This window comes from Xenopus laevis, chromosome 6L (assembly GCF_017654675.1).
Source record: "Xenopus laevis strain J_2021 chromosome 6L, Xenopus_laevis_v10.1, whole genome shotgun sequence".
NCBI lineage: Eukaryota > Metazoa > Chordata > Amphibia > Anura > Pipidae > Xenopus > Xenopus laevis.
The window spans coordinates 82573111-82596274 of record NC_054381.1 but is presented as its reverse complement, the minus strand read 5'-3'; the positions used below and the strand labels follow the sequence as shown (position 1 = coordinate 82596274).

At 41.3% G+C, this 23164-nt stretch overlaps 1 protein-coding gene across 2 annotated transcripts in view; it reads left to right on the top strand.

Moving 5' to 3' along the window:
* LOC108705572 (cadherin-18-like) overlaps positions 1-23164 on the top strand; it is a 385765-nt gene that overhangs the window by 229012 nt on the left and 133589 nt on the right. For both annotated transcript variants that reach the window (XM_041566239.1, XM_041566240.1), the window contains exon 4: positions 16710-16829. In XM_041566239.1, the coding sequence (XP_041422173.1) occupies positions 16710-16829 (120 nt within the window). The remainder of the gene's footprint in view (positions 1-16709; positions 16830-23164) is intronic.

The window sequence follows — 23164 nt, the reverse complement described above, 5'->3', positions numbered from 1 at the left end:
CTATATAGGCCGGAAATATTTTGGCCCTCTGTACTACAAAAGTTGGACAGCACTGTAATAGAACATTAAGGGGTTATTTTTTAAAATCCGAATTTTTTGTTTGCGATTTAGGAAAAAATCTGAAAAAAATTATGATTTTAGCTCAATTTTAATTGAGTTTTTAACCCTATCTGAGTTCTAAGTGCTTTTTTAAAAAAATAAATATTGTGGATTCTAGTGTTTTTTTTTAATTGAAAATGCACAATGTACAGTAATTATGAAAAAGTCTCATTGTAAAGAACAGCATATTGCCATAGAAGAGATTATCTTCCTATGGGCCTGCATGGGCCTTGAGGGTGGACAGTCACTGGCCAGGGGATCAAATTTATGGAGCATCTCATTTTGACTTGCTACCTGGGTGGTCAAACAGGAATATCTTTTTGTGTATGACAAGCTTTCTAGGTTTGCACTACAGATAAAGATTTCTAAATGTGCTTATGTGAATCAGCAGAACATATTGCTATATTTACTGTATATACTGGCATACATCATTTCATGCTCTAATTAGTTTAAAGCTCTTATGTCAAAATATGTATAAAAGCCATGCAATATGCTGCCACTAAAATATTACTGTGTGTTTTTTTTTTTGTGTGCAAATAATTTCCCTTGTTAAGATATTGTTGCGAACATATTGCAAGTCAAGTGCCAGAAAAAAAAAAATAGTGCTTTTCATAATTTGTGCCAATACACAGTAATTAAATATCTTAAATCAGCGATGTGCAAAAATAATATTATGAGCAGGGGGTGCAGCGGGCCAGGGCATCACTCACCAGGGCCCGCCCTCCTCTAGTTACGTTACTGTTCAAACATAAAGGATACACATTAAAATGAACAATGCAAAAACTAATCTAATGAACATTATTACATTGTTGTGAATTTCCATTCACTTAACATCATTCATTACATAATGATGTGTGGGTCTAGAATTTCTAGACCCGCCCCCGACACTAACCTGTCCCCTCTATTTATAGACCCATGCCTGACCCACCATGCAGTGATGTCACAAAAGAGGCAGGGCAGGCACGAGTCTATAAATTTTGGTGCCGAAAGTGCTAGACCCGCGACCCGAAGATTTTGTGCAGGAGTCGGCCCGAACCTGCCTGAGCCATGGGTAAACCCACAGATCACTAGTTTGCAGGCTCTGGGCTAGTCTAGTCCCCTGACTAGACGTAAGGCCTGTAGCAAACAGACACAGAGTCAAAAACAAGGTCAAGACATGTAGCAAATGAAGGCAAGCCCAGTAAGTTCAAGAACAAGGCAGTGACTCAAGAACCAAGGCAGGTGGGGACTCAAGATACATTCTGTTCTTTATATATTTAAGTTTCTCAAGATAAAGTTTTTTTCCATCTCTACATGCATATTCTATTAGTCAATGATAGATTTTACCTGGTCTGATTCTAGCATAAGTGAGCAACTGACAATACACTTCTGACACTTCTCATGGCTGGGTTGTTTGCAGTATGAAAAACATTTGGAAAACCCAAATTTCAAAATATAAATAGTTTATGAGAGGTTTCTTTAATCTAACATAATTTGAATCAACTAAACACTTGCAAAAAAATGTAAACACTTTACATAAGCCAAAAGGATTGTTTTGCTTAAAATGTGGATTTATGCTAACTTACCACTCAGTGCAAAGTAATGTTTTATTACAGACAATACAAAGGACATTGCCATATTTCAGTCCTTTCTGGAAAATGGGTCCTAGTTTAACAGATCTCATAACATGTTTTTCTGTAAGAAATGTTACTACGTACTGTACACAGTACACAAGTGTTGTTTGGATTTGCAAATGGTTAAAACTCTTCACATCATGCATTTTCTTCCAATAACAACATTTATTACATCCCCATTTCTATTTTGTTCTGATAGAACCCAAAGAAGGCAGCTTGATGCTTGAGTATACTTAAGTCGACAAATGGTCGCAGCTTAGATCTATTGGCTAATACGACAGAAGATTGGTTAATACAGCAGCAGCAAATAATTCCTAAATTCCTCTTTATCTATGTCCATATATTATGTTCCCACAGGTTGCCTTCAGTCCTTAAACATTATCAATTTTTCCACACTACCATCACTGTCTTCTCCAGATCCAGCTGTCAGAAATCTCTGTCATCTAATATCATCAAACCAAACATTTAGTTCTTACCTTTTGGAGAATCAGCAGAAGATCCAATTTATTTTTTTTCTGAATTTACAGGCCAATAACTCCAGGATTTTGAGCTGCTGTACTTAATACTATTCTGTCTGCATGTCAGTTGGTACTGTACCATGAACTACTCAAATGTCATTTATTGCCTCTAAGAACAAATACCTGCCATGTTCTCCTATATTTCACCAGCTTATGCACTATGGTTGGATAGAAAACTTTGAGGCACAAACACAAAATCAGATGAGTGCTCTGACCTGTTGATCAGTGACAGCATCCACTTAAGAGACTGATTTATGGGAGGGGGGTACAGGCACCAGTAAATTAAAAAAAACTTTACATTTTCATGAGTGTTATCTGACAAGCAATATTTAAAGGAATTGTTCAGTTTGAAAATAAAAACTGTATAAATAAATAGGCTGTGCAAAATAAAAAATGTTTCTAATATAGTTAGCAAAAATGTAATGTATAAAGGCTGGAGTGACTGGATGTCTAACATAATAGCCAGAACACTACTTCCTGCTTTTCAGCTCTCTTGGTTTACACTGACTGGTAACCCTGGTTATCAGAAACTTGAGGGGGCGCCACATGGGTCATCAGTGTCGGGCCAAGCGGACCAGGCGCCCTAGGCGACCTGGCCCACCACCGCGCTCCCCCCCAGGAGGCAATGCCAGGCACTATCTGCAGCCCTGTATTGTCTTCAGCTGGCGCCATTCACACAACTAGTAGGTAGTACCTGCGGAAAGCAGAAGGACGAGGATCAGAGGCATCGCTTGACTTAAACAGGCCGTGGCTGTGCGTGCATGTCCCTGGAGCGCAGTTGCAAACGCATGCGCAGATCGCCGGAGGGGAGGAAGGGTGAGAGAGTGACGGAGGGGAGGGGAAGAGAGAGAGCACCATTGGTGGGGTCAAGGGGAGAGAGTTCCAGGAGGGGAGGAAGGGGAGAGGAGTGAACATGGGATAGGCAGAAGACAGGTACCTGCCCAGCGCCCCCCTTTGGTTGCGCCCTAGGCAGGTGCCTCTTCTGCCTACCCCTACTTCCAGCCCTGTGGGTCATATCTGTTGCTTTTGAATCTGAGCTGAATGCTGAGGATCAATTGCAAAGTCACTGAACAGATATGTACCATGTGGCCCCCCCTTCAAGTCGCTGACTAGCTCAGAGTTAGAGAGCTAAAAAGCACGAAGTATCGTTCTGGCTATTATGTTAGACATCCAGTCACTCCAGCCTTTATACATTTTTTTATACATTTTTGCCTAACTAACTAGATTAGAAACATTTTTTATTTTGCACAGCCTATCTATTTACACAGTTTTTATTTTCACACTGAACAGTTCCTTTAAAGAATACAATTGAAAATGTGAACAATTTTTGTCATATCTATGTTTAATCAGGGCATAAAAAGACATAAACACACAATTTTACATTCATTTATCTTAGTGGGAACCATAGTACTGTTCACCCCATTTTTATATGGCATGTAATGACCAAATTACTATGATACCAAGTATCACCCCCGCTTTCCATTAATAACAAACCAACCACACCTGCTATCTTGGGTGAAAAAGTCTGCAGCTTATTTATTGAAATACAAATAACGACCAACATAAACCAAAAGCATTGAGTGTAGGGCAATACACCATCACATTTATCAAATATTTAACTATTAACTTACTTAGCCGCTAAAGGCTGCAAAGAATTGTACCCAATAGCGAGGGGCCCGCCTGCTGTCCTTCCTAGGCATAGCTTTTCTCCGTAACTCATGCCCCTTCCACCGGGCCCTTTCCATCACTTTGGCCCCAGGCCTAACCCCTGTTAAGCCTTACACTTACTACTATCACTGGTTCCCCCTTAGGAGAGTACCTTCCACTGCAACATTATGCTAACACTACCAACCCCACCCTTACCAAACTACGCCTTTATTCTGGGGAGGGTGGGCGGGAGCTGTTCAAGGTAAAAGAGCATGCTCCCTTCACTTCCTTCCTCTTTTAACTCCTCTTATCTCTACCCACCCCAATAGTAACCCAGGCAGGCAAGGATTTGTGCTTCCTCCGTCGCCCCTCCCCTCGGATTGCGCACATGCGCATCTGTTCCGTCCACAGCCAGAGCACTGGGACAGGATGCAGAGTCCCTAGTGCTCTGGCTTGGCATAGATTTAAGTGCGGCTGGGCGGCTTGCCGCCCCTGAGCTTCTGCCACCCTAGGCCCGGGCCTATGCAGCCTCGCCGCAAATCCGGGCCTGAACCCAGGAACTACAACCCCTATAATCCTTAATCTCCTCTTCCGGTGCCCTCATTCCTAGCCTTGTCATGGCCCTGTCGTTTCCAGTTCCTGGCTCACTCCCCCAGGCATTCTGGATATAAGCACAATGTATATCCAATTTTTCAAAATGCTCATGATCAACAGTGGGCACAAATGCCATAATTATGTTGGAGATATGGAAAAAAACATTTAAAATTACATTTTGCACAAGTCATTTGTAAATGACGTATTGAGTTAAGGTGTTTATTTATAAAATGTAATTGAGATAGGTAACAATTGAATGAAAGTATGTCATAATCCAAATATTCCAAAAATAGGACACTTACCATATAATTATTTAAAGGCAATTTTATAACCAAAGTCTAAAACGTGGCTAAACTGCTATTAGTACAAAGATATAAGACTTTCATCTATGGAAATTGCTTTAAACTATTTATATTTCGAAAACAACAACCATTGGGCTCTGTTTCTAATAATGTTTCATTTGTTCTATGAAGTCTGACAAGCCTTTTGTGCTCTTATGGGGTACAGCGTCTATAAATCCCTTCCATTAGTGGGAAAAAGTGCAAGGGATTTGCTCTAAAACAAAAAACCCTCTAAAAAGGACTTTTACACTGGACTGTGAAAATGCCAAGTTTGCTTTCCTTCAATGCTTGTGAAATTTTCCACTTGGGAGATCAAGCATATACTTGTCATCTGTTTGGGCATCATACCCTTATGCATCTTCTTCAGACTTAAAATTAATATGGTTTTCCTATTTAGGCTAAGTTCAAAACAAACAATAGACTACTTAAATAGATATATTGATATTACAATATCATATTTAAATAATGCAAATTAATGTATGCAAAGTACATTAACTAGCTAATTATTTCCGATAATAATTGCATTTTAACAACCATTCTTTTGAAAGTTAAATATCCTTAAAATCAAAAGAAAATTGTGGTTAAAAGACACATAATAATTTTGCAAACCATGAACCAACAAACAACGAAATAGCCCCATAAAACATACTGTGTGCTTAGTATTACAGTACTAAATATGAATCCATATTCATGTAAGATTCTAAATAAGCACATTACCTCAAATTGCTACAATCACATCCATTTTCCCATGTCTACAATCTGTCTTCAAACTCCTAACAGCAACAGTGCTTCCAATCCAAGCATTATGTTAAGAAATGAAACATATGCTTATATTGTACAGACTCTTGCAGAAAAGCATGAAATCATAAATTGTTTAGTTATTTGGTTTTTTTTAAGAACAAAGGCCCAATTCCATATAATATAATAACCATACATGCAAGGTGTGCACAGTATGTAATATGATGTCCAAATTGTATACATTTACCTGTACATGAACGTCAAGAATAGTACAATTCTAGAGCTGCCATGACCAAATAGTTAACACAAATAGCTTTCTTCATAATTTTTAATATATAATTAATATGATAAAATAATGTAGCAGTACAGTATTATAATTCTTACTAGTGAATGATATTGGTCTTAATAAAGGTAAGTTTTTTTTTAAAATATTTAAAAACTGGGTCAGGATCTGGGTCATTCAGAAATCTCACAATATAAATTTGCAATTTTGTGCCACCAAAATTGTAGTGTAATTTGAATGCAAAGTGTGCATATATGTTCACAATTTGTGATTATGCCATATTTAAAAAGCTCTTGAGGATAATCACAGAGCAAATACAAATTCACATTATGTGAACAAATTGACAAATTTGTGAACAAATTATGTTTGCACATTAAATACATAAACGTTGTTGAGATTTACAAATATAAACATACTTAGGGCAAAATATGTTCACTGTACAAATCATTATGCGTTGTACGAAGTCTATAAATGAGCCTCTGTGAGTTTATGTTAGTAACTTAAAATAATTTTTAATAATTTGCTATCTCTGTTTTTCAGATAATTTTCCAGAAATGTACTCCAAATCAAACTTGAGAAGTGGCATAAAGACCAATCAAAAGACACACACACACAAACACACACACACACGTGTTTAGGGGTAGTGTTCTGTCCTTCCTACGTGTTACCCTGGGGCAGTGTGTAGTTCGACATGCAGCTAAACCTCCCCACAATTCAATAAAGAGACTAAGCTTGGAGTCTGTAGATTTTACTGGATAAGCAAGTGGAATAGAGGTGAAACTGTAATACAAACAGCAGAAAATATAATAAGTATGCTTGCAATGAACTATATAAAAACATGAAAATGAACATGTGCTGTGCTGTCCGTTGTGGAGGTGTTTTGGTGTAACTATTTGCTTACCAGCGATTCTATCAAAAAGGGAAATGCAGAACTGTGTGCTTCTTCCAGCAGCATTGTCTGTGAAATGGAGTCCTGGCTGCCACAAGGCATTGCTCTAGGTCGCATGGTGGGAGTATGGTAGCCTGATTAGTTTAGATTCTGCCATAGGCCTTATGGAGGTGTAAATTCAATAAAGGAAATGGCCTTGCGCAATTACAGCAAGCCTCCAGCAGAGGGAATCCATCGCAGATGAGTGATGAAATGTAACAGCATGATGACAGCTTATGCTGGAGACATGACACTCCCGTCTGGTGTCTATGGATGCCACCACTTTATTCCTCAGGAGACAACAGTAAAGTCAGTTCAGCACTGGTCTGAGGAACAATTTGGTTTCTCTTTGTTTGGAGGTCTTGACCTCAACTTAAGGACTCTCCCATCCTCACTTGGAAGTAACATAGTGTGTAAGGTTGAAAAAAAGACACACATCCATCAAGTTCAACCTTTTAGTTTTTTTTTTGTTTTTTTTTATCTGCCTAACTGCTAGTTGATCCAGAGGAAGGCAAAAAAAAAACCATCTGAAGCAATCTCCAATCTATGAGCAATCTCCCATAACCCTGTATTCCCTCACTTGCTAAAAAGCAATCCAACCCCTTCTTAAAGCTATCTAATGTATCAGCCTGTACAACTGATTCAGGGAGAGAATTCCACATCTTTACAGCTCTCACTGTAAAAAACCCCTTCCGAATATTTAGGCAGAACCTCTTTTCTTCTAATCGGAATGGATGACCTTGTGTCAGCTGGAAAGACCTACTGGTAAATAAAGCATTAGAGAGATTATAATATGATCCCCTTATATATTTATACATAGTTATCATATCACCCCTTAAGAGCCTCTTCTCCAGTGTGAACATCCCCAATTTGGCCAGTCTTTCCTCATAGCTAAGATTTTTCATACCTTTTACCAGCCTAGTTGCCCTTCTCTGTACCGTCTCTAATACAATAATGTCCTGTTTGAGTGATGGAGACCAAAACTGTATGGCATATTCTAGATGGGGCCTTACAAGTGCTCTATAGAGTGGAAGAATGACCCCCTCCTCCTGTTACTCTATGCCCCTTTTAATACAGCTCAAGACCTTATTTGCCCTTGATGCTGCTGACTGGCATTGCTTGCTACAGCCAAGTTTATCATCTACAAGGACTCCAAGGTCCTTTTCCATAATGGATTTGTTTAGTGCAGTCCCATTAAGGGTATAAGTGGCTTGGATATTCTTACATCCCAGGTGCATGACTTTACATTTATCAACATTGAATCTCATTTGCCACTTAGCTGCCCAGATTGCCAGTTTGTCAAGATCGTGTTGCAAGGATGCCACATCCTGGATGGAATTAATTGGGCTGGATAGTTTTGTGTCTGCAAACACTGATACATTACTTACAATACCCTCCCCTAAGTCATTAATGAACAAGTTAAATAAAAGTGGACCCAATACCGAGCCATGAGGGCAGTGCCGGGCCAGCCTGGGCAGACGCCCTAGGCAGCCCGGATGGTTAGAGTGCCCCAGAAGCTTATGCACAGAAAACCTGGTGCGCGCAGAAAAACGTGTGCACTCACATGTGCAAAATAACCTGTTGTGCGTGCATGCGTGAAAGCATGAGATGGTGTGAAAGGCACAGCGCGCATGCACAAACTAACAAGCTGGCCAGAGAGGGGACCGGACTAGAGGTAAGAGAGGCAGAGAAGGTGCGTGCCTGGTGCCCTTCCAGCTTTGCGCCATAGGCACGTGCCTACTCTGCCTACCCCTAGTCCCGGCCCTGCCAGAGGGACCCCACTAAGAACCTTACTCCAACCACCCTCTGTACCTGATCCTGTAGCCAGTTTCCTATCCATGTGCAAATGACTTCATTAAGCCCAACAGACCTTAGTTTGGAAAGCAATCGTTTGTGAGGCACAGTATCAAACGCTTTGGCAAAATCCAAATAGATCACATCCACTGCCCCCCCACTGTCCAGCATCTTACTTACCTCATCATAAAAAGCAATCAAATTTGTCGGACATGACCTATCCTTCATAACGCCATGCTGATTGCTGCTCATAATGCCATTGACTAGGACAAATTTTTGAATGTGATCCCTTAACAAGCCTTCAAATAATTTTCCCACCACAGATGTCAAATTTACTGTCTTATAATTGCCAGGCTGAGACTGTAATCCCTTTTTAAATATTGGAATAACATCAGCTTTTCTCCAATCCATAGGCACCATACACGAGAGAGAGAGAGAGAGAGAGAGAGAGAGAGAGAGAGAGAGAGAGAGAGAGAGAGAGAGAGAGAGAGAGAGAGAGAGAGAATCTGAGAAAATCAGAAATAGGGGCTGGTCTAAAACTGAACTAAGCTCTCTTAGAAACCGGTGGTGTATGCCATCAAGAGCCTTGTTTACATAAATTTTTATTAAAGCTTTATGAATCATATCCTGAGTCAGCCACTGACTAGATTGAGCTGAGCCATTAATGCAGCTATAAAGTGAGCCTGGGAACTCAGACTCCTCTATTGTATACACTGATGAAAAGAACTGATTTAGCACATATGCCTTTTCTGTATCTGTTACAACCATACTGGTACCGTTATTTAATGGAGCAACACTCTCAACCTGCATCTTTTTACTATTAATATATTTAAAAACTTTTTAGGGTTAGTTTTCACCTCCACCACAATTAACTCTTCATTTCCTTTATTTTTCCTTACGGATTGCTGGTTTACAACATTTATTACAGTTTTTATATTCATTAAATGCAGCTTCTGTCCCAACAGATTTGTAATTTTTAAAAGCCTTTCTCTTCTTTCCTATTAACTTCTTTACTTCTGTATTAAGCCACATAGGATGAATCTTAGAGATTCTACATTTACTCCTCAAGGGAATAAATTGAGAACAGTAATGATTTAATATCATTTTAAATGACAACCATTTCTGTTCTGTGTTTTTAGCTGAAAACTTAATGCCCCAATCAATGCTCTATAGGGCAGCCCTCAAGGCAGTAAACTTAGCTTTTCCAAAATTCATGGTTTTTGTTGCCCCAGTATATATTTGTTTTTTGCACCAGACATTAAATTATATAACATTATGGTCACTATTACCCAGCAGTTCAATGACTTTCACATTTGCTATAAGTTCTGGGTCATTTGAGATCACTAGATCCAGAATAGCATTTTTTCTGGTAGGCTCCTCAACAACATGTGCCATAACATTTTCATGCAACAAGTTTGTAAACTTGTTCCCATTAACTGATCAAGTCTGGGTAATTAAAATCCCACATCATCATTACTTTACCCAAACTAGCAGCCTTTTCTATTTGCATTAGGAGCTTAGCCTCCTCCTCGTCACTTACATTAGGGGGTCTATAGCACACACCTACAATTAATTTGCTGGACTCTTTACTATTGGTGAAGAACTCCACCCATAAGACTTCTGCCCCCTCATTTTCTAAAATAACCTCCTCCTTTATATAAGCTTTTAAATCCTGCCTAACAAACAGACATACCCCTCCTCCTTTTCTATTGCCTCTGTCCCTCCGAAACAAAGTATAGCCACTGATATTAACTGCCTAGTCATGTGACTCATTCAGTCATGTTTCAGCCACACCAATCACATCATATTTTCCCTTCAGATCTTCCATTTTGCCAGTCAGACTCCTTGCATTTGCATTTAATACTGGGACCATATTGAACATATGACATGTGGTCCGCCTTATCCTTAAAGGACCAGTAACACTAAATTTTTTTTCCCCAAAATTCGTTAGTATAGAACGAAAAATAAACACCAAGGCAAATAAAACTTTTAAATTGCAAAGCCTTTATTAAGAGATAACTTACCAAAACTCCACTTCCTGTCCTCTTCTAAAACGGCGAAAGGGCGACCATCCATGCAGCGGCGTTCAACTTCTCCTCCCTGGCTATTCTAGTGACAGTATGTGAAGAGGAGGCAGTGGTCCGCTCTGCAGCGCTTCCCCTATTCCCAGCAGTCGGACTTTGACTCCAGCCTTTCCTCCTCCGACGAGGAAGAAGAAGAGGAGGAGGGCAGCCTCTGCCTCTCCAGCGGCAAGTGCTGTCTGCAGAATGGTAGTAATAGTAGGCGGCAGGCGCACCGATCTGCTGAAGAATATCCCCAGGACTACAGTGCACAAGCGCATGGACGAACCACTTGTTCCCCGTCGATGTGCCCATCTGAGTGTGCCTGGGGCTGGCAGTCCCAGCTGCTGCAGAAGAAGCCGGCGATTTTAGACTCCGGTTGCTGCAGAATCCATGGATGATGTGGGAGCGCTGAACCACTTGCTACCCGTCGATGCGCTACGATTGCGGGTAGCAGTGGCCAGTGTATTTAGTAAAAATAAAAACGAGCCGGTAGCACTCCCGGCTCAAAGGCGGTGCGGAACGCAAAGCCAAGGTTTGCAGGAACTGTGCACTTGGAGAGTGCACTTAGCCGCATCGAAAGCCTTGAGTGTGCGCAGCTCCTCCACGTAGCACTGGTTCGTCTTCACTTCGCTTGTGCACTGTAGTCCTACCCGCAATCGTAGCGCATCAATGGTTCAGCGCTCCCACCTCATCCATGGATTCTGCAGCAACCGGAGTCTAAAATCGCCGGCTTCTTCTGCAGCAGCTGGGACTGCCAGCCCCAGGCACACTCAGATGGGCACATTGACGGGGAACAAGTGGTTCGTCCATGCGCTTGTGCACTGTAGTCCTGGGGACATTCTTCAGCAGATCGGTGCGCCTGCCGCCTACTATTACTACCATTCTGCAGACAGCATTTGCCGCTGGAGAGGCAGAGGCTGCCCTCCTCCTCTTCTTCTTCCTCGTCGGAGGAGGAAAGGCTGGAGTCAAAGTCCGATTGCTGGGAATAGGGGAAGCGCTGCAGAGCGGACCACTGCCTCCTCTTCACATACTGTCACTAGAATAGCCAGGGAGGAGAAGTTGAACGCCGCTGCATGGATGGTCGCCGTTTCGCCGTTTTAGAAGAGGACAGGAAGTGGAGTTTTGGTAAGTTATCTCTTAATAAAGGCTTTGCAATTTAAAAGTTTTATTTGCCTTGGTGTTTATTTTTTGTTCTATACTAACGAATTTTGGGGAAAAAAAATTTAGTGTTACTGGTCCTTTAACAGTACCCCTAGCCAAATTATCCCTCCATTTTCCACTGAATCTTTTACTGAACTCTCCCCCCATGCGTAGTTTAAAATCTCCTCCAACCCTCTAGCCATCTTCTCTCCCAAAACAGCTGCACCATCATCATTGAGGTGCAGCCCATCCCTAGCAAAGAGCCTGTAGCCGACTGAGAAATCAGCCCAATTCTCCAAAAACCCAAAACTCTCCTCCCTACACCATTCTCTCAGCCACGCATTAATCTCCCTACGCTCCCGCTGTCTTCTTAGCGTTGCTCGTGGCTCAGGTAATATCTCTAAGAAAATTACCTTGGAAGTTCTCACCCTCAACTTTACACCTAGTTTTTTTAAAATCGTTCTTGAGGACTTCACCACCTCCTCTAACTTTGTCATTAGTACCTATGTGTACCAAGACAGCTTGGTCTTCCCCAGCCCATCCCAATAATGTCCACTCGTTCCACCACATGCCGAGCCCTAGCACCAAGCAAGCAGCAGACTGTTCGGCATGTAGGGGCCTTACGACAGATTACCCTATCAACCTTTCTAATAATTGAATCCTCTATAACTAAAACCTGCCTTCAGGGCCGGAACTATGGGTAGGCAGAGTAGGCACGTACCTGCTCTGTCGCCTACCCCGTGTCCGGTCCCGTCTCTCCCAGACTGCCTAGTGTAACTTTAACGGAAATGCACCTCTGCGCATGCGCGAACACCATTTCGCGCATGCGCGAACACCATTTCGCGCATGCGCGCTGGAGCGTAATTTCGCGCATGCGCAGTTTCACGCACACTGAGCCGGCGCCGTGCCCGCCAGGTTGCCTAGGGCGCCTGGCCGGGTTGGCCCGGCTCTGCCTGCCTTTCCTTCCTTGCACTCCCCCCACCACCCGTATTAGAACCACTGCCTCCCAGGGTGCTCTGAGAGTTAGTCTGCTCCATACATGCCAGTTCAGATTTTTCCTCACCAACATCTTCAGCCAAAATGGCAAATTTGCTGTTTTGGACAAGCTGTGGACCAGCCCCCTACCCATCTTTCCCCTACGTCCCCTCCTGACTGTCACAAACCTTCCTCCCTCATTAGCCTCCACTGCCCCTTCTCCTCCCCCCACTCCACTAGCCCCTGCCAGTGGTTGCTCTGTGAGCCTCCTTTCCTCCCCCTTGTTTGCCACTGCTCTCAGTGCTGCAAGTTCACCCCTTAGAGTCTGCAGTTCAGATTCCAAGATGAAAACCCACCAACATCTCTTACATGTAAATACTGCATGGAACTGCTGCTCCAACACCACATACATGTGACAAGACACACACTGAGTAATACCAGCAAACACACTCGCACTCATATTTACACTGGGTACTTACAGTCTCCCAAATGCAATTCCTCACAAATGCCTTAAGGTTTTTAACGCTGCTTAACACTTAATTCACATGCAACACTTAGTCACATGCAACACTCGCTTAGCAGCTCCCACGCTCGCTTTGAATTCACAAAGTTAAGTGTTTTAGTGACAAGACCCAAGTGCCATTTCTTTCTCTGTGATTGACAGATTGTTTCAACAGAAAACTTTTCCAGGTTTGAGGTTGGGTTTGGTAGTTTGTCATTTGCAAAGTGGCTGGAAAGTGGAGATGTATTGCTTTCTCCATCTTTCCCATAAGGTGTTCGCAAGATGGCCTCCTACTCTCATTAGTCCAGTTTGGTTGAGGAATGAGTGAGGCTTCCTCAAAATGCTGTCTTTAGGGACAGGTTTGTTTCTTGTGGTGCAAAGGAATGTGGGTCCTGTGAAGCAAGTTGTATCTTTAAGCTGACTTGCTGCAACAGCTTCGGTTGCGTGGTCTGCAGGATTGTAGTCGGTATAGAATACAGTCTCTTTGAGCTCTGTGCCTGTCTCAGTTGTGATGAACTCAGATAGCTCTACCGCTAGAACGGCAGCACAAAGTTCTAGTCTGGGTATAGTGTGTTCAGGAATTGGTGCCAGTTTTGCCTTACCCATAACAAATGTAATGTGACATTGTCCATAGTTGTCCACAGTTTTGAAGTATGATACAGCAGCTATGGCTTTGACAGAAACATGAGAGAATACACAAAGTTTTTGGCTTTGTACCTCTGTAGAAGGTATTGGGGCATATGGACGTGTAACACAAAGATTGGAAAAAGTTGCTAGAGAACTCCAATCTGTCCACAAAGTCTTTTTGTCAGGAGCTAGTGGGGTGTCCCAATCGGATGTTTCAAGGGTTAAGTCTCTTAGAAGTGCTTTACCTTGCATGGTGACAGGAGCAGTGAATCCTGAAGGATCACACAGGCTATTTATTGTGACCAGGACACCTCTACGAGTGAAGGGTTTCTCTTCCCTGTTTACTTGGAAGGCAAAGGTATCAGACTTTAAGTCCCACAGAAGCTAGAGGCTCCGTTGCGCGGGTAAAGCGTCAGCTCCCAAGTCTAAGTCTCTTAGATCATTTGAATGGTCTTGTGAAGAGAAGGCTTCCATCACTACTTTGTTGTCAGAAGCTATTTTGTGAAGCCTGAGGTTGGAGCAGGCAAGTGCTTCCTGCGCTCTTTTGAGAAGACTGATTGCAGCTTCGTTTGAAGGTATCGATTTTAAGCAGTCATCTATATAGAAGTCTTTTTCTACTAATTGCCTGACATCTGACCCATACTCTACCTCACTTTCTTGAGCAGAGCGTCTGAGTCCATAGATCGCAACTGCAGGTGAAGGACTGTTGCCAAAGATGTGCACCCTCGTACGGTACTCTGTGATGTCCTTGGAAGGATTGTTATCTCTAAATCTTAAAGGTAGAGGGGCGACCCAACTGTTTGAATCATTTTTGGCTAGTTCTTGTTCCATTATTTTTGGAAAGAGTTTCTCCTCATCAACATGCCAATTGGTTATCCTCTTTTATTCACTGTAACACTGTGCATCCCAAATGATCTTGAGGCAAAAGGCTCAAGTCGCCTCATTGGTGAAGCGCCCCTGCACGAATTTATTCGCCGGCGCTGAATCGCGGGAATTCGCCCATCACTAGTACACACAGGTCTCTGCACTCCCATGTCTGGCAGGACAGAAAGTGCAAAAAACACATCACTTTGTCTCTTTTTTGCACTTTGCACCCTGCCCTGCACTTTGTTGTAAAGACCCATATTGACTTCAACTATTAATTATTTAGTTCTAAATTCTAATGTTGCACATAAAATAAATTGCTTAAAGGCCATTATTATCAAGCTATCATAGTGTTTTATATTTTAGTATGTCTTGTTAAAATTTCTAAATGTATATAGACAACTGTTAATTAATCCATTGAAATGAATTAATAGGTAATTGTACTTTGGATTACATTTGCAACATAAGCAAGTTTGAAATAATGGTATAGAGGTGTTTGGAAAGATACACACTTTATATAAATAACTAAGTGCCCTGTCTTCAGAACAGAAGAGGTTTAATGGATGTCCTTGTAATTTAGTCAAATTTATGTTGATGTGTGAAATATCACTGTGTGTTATTAATTACATGGTATTCTGCTGATATTAATCCTTTTATTGCAATTTGGGGGGGGGGGTTTAATAAATAACCCCCTAAATATTGTGTTAAAACAGGACGCCTGAATAATATGCAGTGTTTAAGTTACTAGGTAATGACATGGGAGAATATATAGACTCCTGCACCCTGGCATGTAACCTTATTTAATGGTTTACACACTTCATGATTAGTAAATTGAGTAGAGTGATATACAGTATACATGATTGGGTGACTGATGATTGAATAAAAAGTTTAGCAGAATATGGAATATATAACCCTTCATTAATAATTAATGAAAATGAATATCGTATTGTTGGCAATGCAAAAATGGATGCCTCTGTATGAACAAATTTTTCTTTGCGTAAAATTAATGTAGCTTTTGCAAACTCAGAAACTGTTTAACAATCGCTGACAGTGGAAGAAAGATTGAGAATTTTAGAGTTTGCGCCAGTGCACAGTGTTTATAATACAACTTCTTACTGAAAAAAGTTTTATTTTGTTCCAAAAGATTATGTACCTCAAAGCATGTCTAAAAGTGTGCAATGTACCATTACAATTCACATTGAAATAAGTCTAGTGAATAATATTTCATTGTGGAAAACAAACTTATTATTTGTGAAAATGTTTCTCTTTGTGAATTGTTATTACATCTATTACATTATCTATTAAGTTTGTAACTTGGTATTAAGGGTATTTTTTTTATTAAACCTCAATTTTTTTATGGTCGGGATTTTTGGGGCAAAAACTTGAATTTTTCAAGGAAAAGGATTTTTTATTCGAGATTTATTATACCACACTGCTGCAAAAATCCAGAATCTGAAAATCCAACATCTCAAACCTGTAGAGGTCATGTACAAGTCAATGGTAGATGTCCCTATCCCAATTTGAATACATCATGCTCAGGCTCGATCCTGGCCCCTCCGCTGCCTGAGCCAGCAGCAGTTGCTGCTGCCCCCCCCCCCTCCCCCAGTAATTCGCTCTTAAAGTACCAGGAGCAGCATTTTTGCTGCCCCTGGTACCTAGTGGGGCACTGCCGCCTGAGGCGACAGCCTCAACTCACCTCATTGGCGAAGCACCCCTGATCATGCTCTTTGCTGGGTTTTCAGGAAAAACCCAGAAAAAAAATGAGCAATTTCTGATTTTTCTCAATCCAATTGATTCTAGTTATTTTAATGATAAATAAGGCAACATCAGGGATAGGAGTTTGGTTGAGCTTTTTTTATTTAACAAATGAGATAAAATAGGATTTTAGTAAATAACCCCCTTAATCATTTTATATGAGCTAAAAGTGATATTGGTGATACATTAGAATCCATAATTTGTTTTGTTATATTCCTTTTTGTCTAGGTACCTCAGTTATTCAGGTGACAGCTACAGATGGAGATGACCCTACATATGGAAACAGTGCAAGGGTTGTTTATAGTATTCTTCAAGGGCAGCCATATTTTTCAGTTGATCCCAAAACAGGTGAGTTCAGATTTCTTAATGTGGAACTGTTCTACAACCAAAAATCTAATGTTATTCAGTGTGTGCCTTATTCAACAATACATGAGCAACACTCATATCAGGAACACATTTATACCACTGTTGAAGTGGGCGTTTCTGAGCAGGCAGCATCAATAACAAGTTCAAGTAAAGTAAGTTGGCACAAGTAGGAACACCTACAGGTGTAACATACAAAGGCAATATCTGGCACAATTTTAGGCTGATTTAGGTGCCTAGCATTGCAACTAAATCATACATGGACTCTCTTTTGTTTTATTCTTTCCCTCTCCTTTGTATTTTAGACCGTGAAGTTACGTCTTTAATTCTAGTATTTATCTGTTCTTGTATGCTTTAATTCTATTCTCCTGCTAAAGACTGACCCAGTAATTTACTTCTTCTTAAATGCATGATGAGGTGCTCTAGAATATATAATTGCATATAAAGATATGTTTTGAATGCATAGAGGTATCTGATGTTAATTTGATTCCTAGAGCAAAGAACTTTCCTTGTACTGATTTTCATATGGGTTAAAATTTCTCTTTGATACTTTAAAGCTGCCTAGGACAGGTGCGTGGTAACAATTCAGGCAAATTCTGACAACATGTCTGCTAACAATAAAGGGCCAGATGACTGTATCTCCTTATTTAATCTCAGACTGTCCTATAGAGCCAGATGCAATTTGCAAAAAAAAAACTTGTTTCACTGTTTATCTCATGAAAACTCTATTGAAGTCTATGAGACAAACTGGAACTGAATTAGAAAAAAAACATTCTACTCATATTGAATCACACTCATAAGCTCCCAAGTGATCACAACTATTTGAATCTGGTCCAATGTTGCAAGAATGTATGCTCAACAATCTTGGAAACAAGAAACAAAAATCTAATACAGCTCAAAAATAGTAAGTGAAAATAATCTGTACACATATTTCTGTTCTGAGTTAATGTTCTATTGTACAGGTACAGTATGGGATCTGTACAAAGAGTGGGGTATCACTTGAAACATTGCAGCGTGGTACGGGCAGAAGCACCTTTGTGGGTGCCCGGGGTTCTGTGATACTGGCAAATCCCCCCTTGCTGGTGCCCAACTCAGAGGTAATGCTGTGGGTAGAGCCACCTTCATGAGTGCCCAAGGTTCTGGCCATGATACAGGCAAAGCCACCCTCGTGGGTGCCCCCCTCATTGGTGCCTGGAGTATTGGCAGTGGTAAAGGTAACTCAACCCTCGCAAGAGGGTTGTCAAGAGTTAGGTAGGGGGCGCTGTGGATGTAGAGAAGGAAGGTGAGACATTTAGGGGCAAATTCACTAAGCCGCAAAGCGCCGAACGCTAGCGTTAATTCGCTAGCGTTTGGCATTTTCGCTACTGCGCAAATTCACTAACGAACGCTGGCGTAGTTTCGCTAGTGTTACTTCGCAACCTTAAGCCAGGCGAATTTTCACTAGCGACGAAACTACGCAAATTCACTAACTTGCTGAACGCTACCTTTTACGCTAGACTTCCTTCGCCACCTCAGACCTGGCGAAGCGCAATAGAGTAGATAGGGATTGTTTAAAAAAAAGTCCATTTTTTTTCTAAGTCCCAAAAAAACGCTGGCGTGTTTTCTACATGATGGGTGATAGGCTGAAAAAGATCGAAAAAATTTTGGGGCTCCCCTTCCTCCCCCCTACATTTCCTGACTCATGGCAACTTACCTAGACAGTGGGCACATGTGTAGGGCAAAATAAAATTTTTATTTGCTGATTTGAAGGTTTTCTAGGCATTTGTAGTGCAGATACGTGTTCCTCCATTGAAATTTGAATTTCGCGCCGTATGCAAATTAGCCTTCGCTAGCGTAACTTCCCTTTATATAGCGAATCAACGCTAGCGCAACTTCGCAACCTTACGATACCCCTGTGCGCAACTTCGCATCTTAGTGAATTTGCCCCTTAGGCAGGGACTGTCTGTGCCCACAGAACACGTAAAGGGAAAGGAGGAACATGGTGAATATTGCGATGAATCAGACTGGATAGGAAGATGAGGGTGAGGAGTCAGGACAGGAGCAGACTGGGTAGGAGCGGGATGGAGCAGGTGTAGAACAGGAACAGACTGGATGAGTCAGTATGGTGTGGGCATAGATGGGGACAGGATGGAGAGGGTGCAGAATCAGATCAGACTGGGAAAAGGTTAGCAGAAGGACTGGAGCAGAAGGACTGGAGCAGAAGAACTGGAGCAGAAGAACTGGCACAGAAAGACTGGCTAGGCAGACGAGATACAGATAGGAGAAGGAAAGAAAGGGCAAGGTATGGTCAAGGCAAGGTTAGGATTGGAGCGAGGGGCAGAGCAAGATTCAAGGTATAAGGCAGAACAGAACTGGAAGCAGGAACAGGCAAGGTCAGGTAAGGACAATGCAGACTAAGGTTAGGGCAAGACAGGATCAGAATGAGGCAAGATAACAAGGCAAGGTAACAAGGCAAGGTTCAAGATAAGACAAGACAAGGAAAGACAAGGAAAGGAGTTTAAAGCATGAACCTCTAGCTAGGGGCAGTGTCACAGTGCTAGTGTAGGTAGCCAATGCTCAGGCAAGGAGTGTGAGGAGGACTGGCTTTATATAGGGCAGGGTCAGCCCTGATTGGCTAACCCCAACCACCAATCAGGCTGCTGCTGGGATAGGGCTTCAAAGGCCAGGTAACATATAGGGGCAAATTTACTAAAGGGCAAAGTGACTAATGCTGGCAAAAATTCGCCAGCGTGACGTCATTTAGGTACTTCGCTGATTTACTAACGGGAGCAGGCATAATTTCGCTAGCAAAGGAGACTGACGCTGGAGCTCATTCGCACTCAATCGCCAGGCAAAGTTGTGCTTTGGCGAAGGGACGTAACTGCGCAAATTCACTAAGTTGCAAATTTTACAGAAAGTTACCTCTTGCGCCACACTTGCCTTCAGCACCGGATTTCTTTTCCGGTCCTAGCACCCGCCTTCCGAGTGCACCGGCGAAAAAACACCAGCGCCTGGTGTAGTTGAACGGGGACACGAACGTCCCCATAATATGGCTGGGCGGCATGCCGCCCCTATTTTTTGCCACCCTAGGCCCGGGCCTATGCGGCCTTTCCGCAAATCCGGGCCTGCTTGCCTTCGCCACCTCAGACCAGGCGTAGTGCAATAGAGTAGATAGAACTTCCTCAAAATCTAGTTGAAAATTTTCCCAAAAAACGCTGGCGTCGTTTTCTTTTTTCAGGGTGATAGGCTGCGAAAGAGCGCACAAATTTTTGGGGTAACGGGTTTCCCCCTTACATTTCCGAACATATGGCACATAAACTATACACTGGGCTCATGTGTAGGGCATTATAATAACTCTATTTGCTTTTATTAAGCTTCCCTGGGTTTGTGTAATGTATTTGCTGCAATATATACATCCATTCAACTTTAACTTTCCGCCGTATGCAAATTAGCCAACGCTAGCGCAACTGAGCTCTGCTTGCCGAACTAACCTTAGTGCAACTTCGTCAGCATTCAGCGCCCTGGACGCAACATTGTATGTTAGTGAATGATCGTTGTCTGAGCGTTGTTTGCTAAGCCGTCGCTGACAAATTTTCATTGCTTAGTAAATTTGCCCCATAGTGAGCAACCCTGCAGGCTGCACACCTGGCTCAATGGTTAAGGTGCAGAGCCAGAAACCCAAAGGTTCCTGGCTCGCATCCCAGCAGTGCCTGACACTATTATCAAGAATGCTCAGTACCTGGGGCTTTCTGGATATTTCCATAATTTGGATCTTCATACCTTAAAGGGGTTGTTCATTTGTGGTTTATGAGTTATTTAGCTTTTTATTCTGCAGCTCTCCAGTTTGCATTTTCAGCAATCTGGTTGCTAAGGTCAAAATTACCCTAGCAACCAGGCACTAAATGGAATAAGAGACTGGGGTATGAACAGGAGAGGGTCTGAATAAGATGAAAGATGAGTAACAAAATCTAGCAATAGCAATACATTTGTAGCCTTACAGAGCATTTATTGTTTAGATGGGGTCAGTGACCCCTATTTGAAAACTGGAAAGAGTCAAACAATTCAATAAACGATAAAAAATAAATAATGAAGACCAATTGAAAAGTTGCTAAGAATTAGTCATTCTATAACATACTAAAAGTTACCATAAAAGTGAACCACCTCTTTAAGTCAAGTAGAAAATCATGTAAACATTTAATAAACTCAATACGCAATTTGTGCTTCCAATAAGGATTAATTGTCTTAGTTTGGATCAAGTACAAGGTACTATTTTATTATTACAGAGAAAAGAAAAATCATTTTTTAAAAATTGGAATATTTTTATAAAATGGAGTCTATGGGAGATGGCCTTTCAGTAATTAGAGCTTTCTGGATAACAGATTTCCAGATAACAGATTCCATACCTGTACTTGGTATAATGTGTAGTACAGACCACTATAATGTGCCTTTGTGTTGGGCCATGGCAATCTCCACAACCTGGCTTTTGAATCTTGGAATAATGGGGTCTATGTAGTAGCCTGCTGTCTAACAAACTGAAGGATGTCAGATTAAGAACAAGCAGATATAAATCTTAGCAGGCATTTTTACCCCATCAAAAGCCCTTGCTCCACATACAGTTTTTGTCAAAGAACCTATGCAGATTAGGTTGGCATGTCCCTTTGAGCAGGAAAAGCTCCACAGACATTCTGCAGCTATTTGCCTTTCTGCTTGCTGCCTGCCTTGAACTTTTTTTCTTTTCTTAATAAAACAAATTCTTTAAGCCTCTGAATACTACATTTTTGGGCTTTTGTTGTGTTCTTGGGCTTCTGAATTCTGACTTCTGCCACAAGTGACCCAGACACCTTATTGTCAATAAAAAAATAAAATGTAATTGTGAATGAAAATTGTTGCTGTTCTGGTGTAGAGTTCATGTTACTTAACTTGGTATATTAATAGAGGAAAATGCTTCTGTTTATTAAAATGGATTTACAAACAATATTTACTTTATTTTTTAATATGGATTTATATATGCAGCTCATTCGGTATGTTTGTTCCCAAATATTTAACTGTCTTCTCAGCCCATTGGAAGGGGAAATTCTGCTTATCCTTTTCACCTCTTGTTCTGGTAAATTTATGCTCAGTGCTTCGGACTTGTTAGGGGTAATCTTGAAATTTGAGACCTCTCCAAACTGCCTAAGGAGGAGTAATACATTAGGTAGGGAAATATGGGGTTTGGTTATAACTAACAGCAGATTGTAAGCAAATGCAATGGATTTATGCTCTGTCATCCCAAGCTTCAACCCTGTAATATCTTTATTCGCCTTAATGTAAGATAATAGGACCTCCATGACCAAAATAAAGAGAAGTGGCGACAACGGCCAGCCCTGTCATGTACCATTCTGAATATTAACTGTATTAGAAAGGGTGCCATTAATTCTAATTCTAGCTGTTGGGCCTTGGTATAGTGCCAGTATCTTTTTGATAGTATGGTCTTCTATACCAAAGCCCATTAGTGTATGTCTTAAGAAATCCCAGGAAACCCTATACAATGCTTTTTCCGCATCTGTTGTCAAAAGCATGCTTGGTAACTTTCTGTTTTTGGCAGAATATATAAGGGAGATCAACCTGGCGATATTGTCCTTTCCTTCTCTTGCTGGAACAAACCCTGCCTGGTCTTGATGTATTAGGGAATGGATTATTTTTTTGATTCTATTTGCTATCATCTTGGCATAAATTTTAAATCTATATTGATGAGTGTTTTTGGTCTATAGTTCCCACATATATGATGGTCTTTCTTGGGTTTGGGAATTACTGTGATGTGGGCTTCTTTCGCTTGTTGAGGGAAGGGATTATCTTCGCTGGAATGATTACAATATTTCAATATGTGCCTACATATTTCCTCTTTCAAAACTTTATAATATGATGCTCCATAGCATCAGGGCTGGGGCTTTTGTTATTGGGAAGATCCTCTATCGTTTGTTGGAGTTCTAATTCCGCAAAGGGTTTATCTAATTGATGTGCTTGGGTTTTGCTTAATTGAGGTAAATTAGCTGTCTGTATAAATTGTTTAATTTTATCTCTTTCTTTGGTCGTGTTTGGCACGCTTTGGATGTTATACGAGTTGTGATAATAGTCATGGAAGCACTGAGCAATTTGTTTTGTTCCCTGTTGTAGTCTTTGATTTTTATCCTTTATGCCCGAAATATATGTTCTACTTTGTTGTTTACAGTCATATTCATAAAATTGTTGTTTGGTACCTAAGTATGCCTTATATGTGTCATTTTCACAGTCCCCTGTGTTGCTTCATAGAAGATTCTGAGAGGTACTGTATATACCTTCCTTCTATGATTTTTCTAACCATG